Genomic DNA, 7,108 nt, shown 5'->3' on the forward strand with positions numbered 1-7,108 from the left:
AATTCTAGAAAGTCCTACAAATGCATTAAATGTATCTTCTGTCTTAAAACAGACCAGATTGATAGGCAAAAATCTACTTTTTTCTTGAATTGTTCCAAGTAAAGAAATCCCCAGTCTTTTTTGAGGTCTAAAAATAACAAATGCTAGATGAATATTTGTAAACAGAAAAAGTTCTGCATTCTATTACTTAAATCTCATTGAAGTTTATAAAAATGTTTTATCTTTCTTTTTTTTAAAAAGTTACATTCTGGAAACGTGATTTGTCTCTCAAATATATCTGTAATTAGTCACAGTGCTGTAGTGTAGTTTGAAATCAACTGTTTTATACTCTATAGAATAATTCATTCTGCTTTTAGCTTTTTCAAAATTGGCATTGATACATTATAAATTATGGAGTCAAAATGTGGAATAAATGCATGAATTCTAAATCACAGAATTAATTAAAATACTTTACTGTTATTGACATATACAATTTTATAGAATCTTGATTGAATAATATTTGCATGTGATTTACATTCAATTTTCTCACATTTATTTTTGCATAGAGTTTGCATACATTTCAATATATAGTAATTTTATACATTTGTAGTTAGACTACTAGACAGAAGGAAGTCATTCAACTAAATAATCATTGAAAGGACTGGGCACTGAGGGAGCTAAAGGCCTCTTGGTACTCAGTAACCACTCTGCACAATATTATGGGCAAGTCTGATGCAGGACATCACCCTCATCAGATTGGCTCAATCTCTCAGTTTGAGTAAATATGAAGGTTTGTCAAAGTCTGGTACCTTCCTTGAGCACAATCCCCAAAAGTCAAGAGATGGTGGAAACTACCCTGCTCTCTTCATCCTTTTTTCTCAATTTTAACATCCATAAATTTTTACAAATATTTTTTTCAGCGATCTTGAATTTTAGTTTGTTTGGTATCTTAGGGGAAAGGAGTCCACCATATGTAGTAAATCAGAAATGAGAGGCAGGAAGAGATTCTTCCTTCAAAAAAACACAGGAAGAAGATATTTTTAATTATTTATTTGAATAAAGGGTTGTGATTGCTGGAAATATTTATTGAGTGACCCATATTAATGGCCTGAATAAGTTTAGGGTTGGCCTATAGTGGCTTTACCTAATCCTCTCATCTCCAGACATGAATGAAGCAAGAGTTCTTTATCCAATTCTCCCACATTTTGAGAAGGAAAAAGAAGACTGGCTTAACTATGGTGTGGGGGATTCTGGCCAGATTCTGAAATTCTACACCACATGCTAGAGCCCTGCACGTTACTCTGGATGTTTCCCGCTATTGTTCAGGCCCAAAGATTCAATTGTGACTTCAGGTAACCCAGGCTTTGCTGAGGGTAGAATGAATAGGTTAGTTATGATTGTTCCTGAACAGAGGGATAGGCTCAATTTTCTTTCTGAAAGGTCAGTCTTTTTGCACATGGGGGATGGATAAGAAGATAGTAAAGATTGGGAAAAAGGTAAAGAAGGAATAGAAAAAACAGAGCTGGTTGCTGATCCTTCGGGAAGGGTAAGATAAAATGCAGAGTCATGGTTGACTTCTAAATTTAAGTCTGAGTGCAGGGATGCGGTGCATTGTGTGGGGGAAAGCCTGAAGAGGAGTAGGCTGTAAGGCCATGTTAAGTCATAGGAGCTGTGGGATAACCTAGTGGAAGTTCTCAGTAGGTTGCTAAATATATGATATAGAACCCAGGAAAGGAATCTGGGTTGGAATTTAAAATGGTGAATAAAATCACCAGAGTGAAAGAGAGAATGTGTAGACAAATCCTCAGCTAGGACTGCTACCATTTTATAATCCTCAAAAGCTATAACTTCTGAAATGTTTTTGTACAAAAAGATTACAGCTCTTGAGGACTTATCATATGCACTAAAAACTGCAAACAAAATTACTGCATAGACCAGGAAGCTACAAAAATGAGATAAAGAACAGGTTTTAGCAGGGACTAATTAAACTAAAGAAATCATAGTCCGCCTAAGCCATTCAAGTTATTTTTCTCTATTGTTGTGGTTTTAAACACTGTTCATGTCCAAACAAAGTATATCTACGAAGAGGATATACCCTGAAGGCAGCCATTTTGTACATCCAGAGTAAGCTTCAATAGGCAAGATTGCCTATCAATGCCCTCCTTAAACACAAATAGTCTGGATTAAAATCTCTTGAAGTACATCTAATTGTATCTCCCTCAGAATCCAACACAGTGTCAAAGACAAGGTTGCCTATCTCCTTTTAGGGCAGCTTTAAGGTTTAAGATACCAATAAGATACCTAGAAAATCGAAAAGGAGGCTGAGCAAGTTACTGTCAACTCATGGCAAAGTGAGACATACGTTTCCCTTGATGCTCTTTATGATGACTTTCTGCCAGCACCATCTTTGGGGCTAATTCCAGGGCAACGTTACTGAAAATTCTGCAATAGAAGAGTGTGCCTCCTTCCTCTATTCTAATTCAAACATAGGATAGCCTCTTAATCTTTCATTGGAAAGTCCTGGTTTATATTTAGGGAAAAATCTGAGACCAAGTTCTTCATGGAAAGTCTCCTTACCTCTGCTGTCTTCACTTTATTCCCTTGGAGCATAAGGGCTTCTGGATCTACAGCCAAAGATACAGTCAGGCTGCTTAAAGTATCCTTTACTTTGAACACTGATGGACCCTGTGCAAATGTATGAATTAGGTGAAACTGCCATTAGCATCCTTACCCAACTTATCTACACCAATTGACCTTATACTCTGGTCTCTATTAGAGCTTGTAGAACAGCCTAGAGAGGCTACACATGATATAATCTCTTCCCTACCTCAGTGGGCAGCTCTATGAATTATCGTCTCTAAAAAGCAGTTCTCTGATAAATGAGTTAGCTGATAATCCCCTTGACCATTTGCTACTCTATTTTCCCAATACAGTTTTGTTTTTAATTCCAGTTGTAAATTTAACTCAGTTACTAACAGAAAGAACTATTGAAAGATAACTTTGATCCAAGGACAATTTCTTTCCCCAAACTTTTTTTTGTATGTTTGTCCTTCAACTAAAAATCTTAGCAAAGCCTATGAGAATATCAGTTTTCATGTATCAATACATATCAGTTACAAACTTGATATGCTTGCTCTATTGTGGGCTCTCAATAATGATTGAATTTATGCCATGAAATAAAAGCAGCTTATAAAACACCAGGAAGTTGTCTTGTGATTGGAAGTTAAGTTCTGACTGATCTTCTCCTATCATGCAAATGTTCTTATAAGTTAAAGAAATGTTTGGCTGCAACACTGCAGAAATAACTGTAGCAGACCAGTCCATTTTATAATCCCTTAATAAGAGAAGCCCAAAGCATTGGGGGTGGTCATCCTAGAGGAAGGTAAATAACAACCCCTACTGGTATAAATCAGTATTAAATCATTATTAAGATGGTGAAATCAAAAAGGTAACTGGCTTAAGTTAAAAAACAAGCAAAAACTTAACTAATATTTGGAAACCTATTGTTTGCCTGGCATTGGACTAGGATCCATGATAAATCCAAAAGATATATCAGACACTGTTTTCATCTACAAGCATTTATATGACTGCCTTCCATTTTAAAGTTGAGAAAAGAGAATTCAGAGTGCATATTCTCCGTTCTAAGTGTCCAAATGACTCAGGCCTCATCTCCCCTGATCATCTTCCAGAAATGCTTTGAACATTCTGACTTTCAGCCCAAATGCCCACAGAGCCCCTTGGTCACAGCTGTTCATGAACTGCTTCTGGGTGTACTGAATGAAGGCAGAATGCTTCGGTGGCACCACAGGAGGCTTTCTTCTCCTGGGAAAGCCGTGTGCTGCCATTGTCCTTGCCCAACCGACTCTGGTCCTGCAATTTCTGCCTTTCTCGGCCAAGGTCTGCGCAGAGCAGCAGCTGCTGATCCCGGCCTGCCAGCTGGTACCTGAGCAACTGCTCTTGGGCCTCCTTCCAGTTCCCAGCCTCCTGTGCGTACACCTGCTGAGCAGGAGACCCCAGAGCACAGGTGTGCCCGTGGGATGTGACACAGGCAGTACCGGCCGCAGGCGCAGCAGCTTCCTCTCGGCTGCCACCCTCCTCTCGGACAGCAGGGCGGCTGACCTTCCTTCTGGACACTCCATTTAATGACTCTCGGGGGAGCTGGTTCAGCTTTCCCAGAATGACCTTCATCCTCATATCTGCGGAGAAAAGAAGTAGGGGGAGAAATGGATTTAGTTCTCAATCAGCTGATTCCACAAGCTGTGTATTTAGCGTTCCTGAAAAGATATTGCTAAATGATTCAAGATTGAGTCTAATCAGCTTATTGATTTCCAAATAATTTCGGAAATAGTCTTTCCTAAAACAACCCAATGTGTCCCATGCCCAATTTATAATTAATATTAATTATCTAATAAAAGTTTGATGATATTGCTTCCCAGAGAAACACTTTTGTGATGTTGATAAATCAACAAGGATTTTTTCATTGTAAGCATGACAGTATAACTATGAGAACTAGATCACAGTCAAGTGACCGAGGGGGTTAGCTAACACTTGTATTGAGAAATGTGAGCTCTAAAAGCTAGTCTTATCTAATACTTTGGCTTTTATGCCAAATTTATAATTTGAATAAGTTTGATAAAAGAATGAATATAAACATAGGTATAGATAACCGAAATATATAAATAAGCATCTATCCATATGAGTGTGCACACATGTGACTGTGTAATAGTAGAAGGAGCACTAGACTGGAGTCACAAAATTAGAGTTCAGGCTCCTGCTTCCCTGCGAATTGACTCTGTGACTTTCACCTTGTCACTTAGCCTCTCTGGGCTTCAGTTGTATAATTTTATATTACCGTCAGGTGCTACTTAACAGTTTACTAAAATGTATTTTGTTTTAACAGTCTTGTTTTGTTTTCTTCCCTTGATATTTCATTTATATTTTATTTTCCTAACCAACAGAATTAATATTAAACTCAGAAGAGTACGACATGAGCATTGACCATGGTAAACAGATGATCTGGGCATTTTTGTCCTAATCTGTCCCAATTCTTTGAAGGATGTATAAGCAATGATACCTCTAACTTTTAAAAGTGTGATCATGCCATGTGTAAATTAACTAACTAACCTATCATGTTACTACTTAAGCAATAAATGATGGTGAACTAGAGCTATTTAAGTTTTATTGATGCAATTGAGTCAAACCTACCCAAACTATTATTTATGGTATTAAATATGTGAAAGATGGGCCCTAAAAGCTACATAGCACAGCACCTGAGAATATATGCTTGGAATCAAACAAATGTGGTTAAATGGGCTGCCTGTTCCCTTACTTGCTGAATAAATGTGTACATTGTACCTTATAGCCTGTGTGCTTCACTTTCCTCATCTGTAAAACAGTGAAAATGATAGTATCCACCTCATAGGACTGTTTGAAGTTTTCATAAGATGAATCATGCAAAGCAGTGCCCAGAGCCTGAGATAAGGTAAGGACTGGATAAATAATAACCACCATAATTCAAATCACTATTGCTCACACAGCACTCCACCCTGCCAGGCAGTGTTCTTAATTCTTTACATCCATTCACTCATTTAATCCTCACAACCACTGGAGATTTTGTGATTTGTAGTAAGAAATCCTTTCTGGCACAGAGCTCTTAAAATCTTTGGAATCCCCTAAGTGAGAAAAGCACTGAAGATAATATCTTTTAAGTTAATGAGGTGACTTTTGGACCTCACCTAAGGATGGGAGCTTGGTTGCCAGGAGAACCAATTTTGTTATTAAAGGATGGAAACTTTCAGTCCCACCTCTTGACCTCTGGGGAAGAGAGAAGGGCTGGTGGTTAATTCAACTGCCAATGATCCAATCAATCACATCTATGAAATGAAACCTCTATAAAAACCCAAAAAGACAAGGTTCAGAGAGCTACCTTGTTGGAGAATGCGTGGAGGTGCTGGGAGAGTGAGGTGCCTGGAGAGGGCATAGAAGCTCTGTGCCCGTTCCCCATACCTTCCCCTATTCATCTCTTCCATATGGCTATTCCTGAGTTTATATCCTTTTATAGTAAATTGGTAATCTAGTAAGTAAAATGTGCCTGAGAGTTCTGTGAGCTGTGCTAGTAAATTAATCACATCTGAGGAGGGAGCCATGGAAACCTCTGATTTATAGCCAGTTGGTCAGAAATACAGGTAACCTGGACTTGAGGTTGGCTTGGAGGTATCATTGGAACCTCCAGACTACAGCCATTTGGTCACAAGCACAAGTAATATAACCTGGGCTTGCGACCATCATCAGAAGCCGGTATGAGGAGCGAGGGGAAGTGTTGTAGGACTAGCCCTCAACCTGTGGAATCTGAGGCCATCTCTGCGTGCATGGTGTTAGAATTGAGGAGAAATTTAGGACACCCAGCTGATATCTGGAAAATTACTTGGTGTGGTGTGGGAACATCCCTCCCTCCCCATATTGGAAATTGAGTCTCAGAACCATTTTACCACCCTGTGAAGTTAGTACTATTACTGTCCTCACTTTACAGTACTTGCCCTGGGTCACAGCCTTTAAGCGTAGCAGATATGGGACGCAAACTTAGTTAGCCTGCCTCAGACACGATGCACCTAACATAACCACTAAATATGATTACACAAGTATCTTTTTTCACTCTGTCTACATTTACATTGATGAAATGTACCATGAATTAATAACCCTATAACTATCTTTATCTCACACAGATAGAAGCATTACACAAATTCACATTAAAATGAACAAGTAAGCAATATAGACAAAAAAGACTCTAGGTGTCTAACTTTGGAGTGTCTTTTTTCCTGAATTTTCCCATATTTTGCATGTACCATCCATGCTCACCAGGTTTCTTAAATGCCAGCTCTTAGTTTGATTTGCATTTATTCGTTGTTTGAAAGTTTGAAACATCTCCATTCAAAAGCTTCAAGAGTGCCTTAGATTCAATATCTCAAAAGAATAAACTTGCCGGGCCGGCCACGTGGCGCATTAGTTAAGAGCTGGCTTAGGACGCCTGCTCTGAGCAGCAGGGCCCTGGTTCGGATCCCACATGGGGGCCAGTGACACTGCCCTCTACAGCTAAGATGGTGAACAACAGCTCAACCGGGAGCTGGGTTGC

The 7,108-nt window shown here is 38.9% G+C and overlaps 1 protein-coding gene across 2 annotated transcripts in view; it reads right to left on the minus strand.

Annotated features, from left to right (window-relative positions):
- Positions 1-232: 232 nt before the first annotated feature.
- Positions 233-7,108, minus strand: part of PKHD1 (PKHD1 ciliary IPT domain containing fibrocystin/polyductin) — a 460,535-nt gene continuing 453,659 nt past the window's right edge. For both annotated transcript variants that reach the window (XM_019658751.1, XM_019658750.1), the window contains one exon: positions 233-4,175. In XM_019658751.1, coding sequence (XP_019514296.1) covers positions 3,721-4,175 — 455 coding nt within the window. In that variant the 3' untranslated portion in view covers positions 233-3,720. The remainder of the gene's footprint in view (positions 4,176-7,108) is intronic.

This window comes from Hipposideros armiger, unplaced genomic scaffold (genome assembly GCF_001890085.2).
Source record: "Hipposideros armiger isolate ML-2016 unplaced genomic scaffold, ASM189008v1 scaffold_288, whole genome shotgun sequence".
In the NCBI taxonomy this organism is placed as follows: domain Eukaryota; kingdom Metazoa; phylum Chordata; class Mammalia; order Chiroptera; family Hipposideridae; genus Hipposideros; species Hipposideros armiger.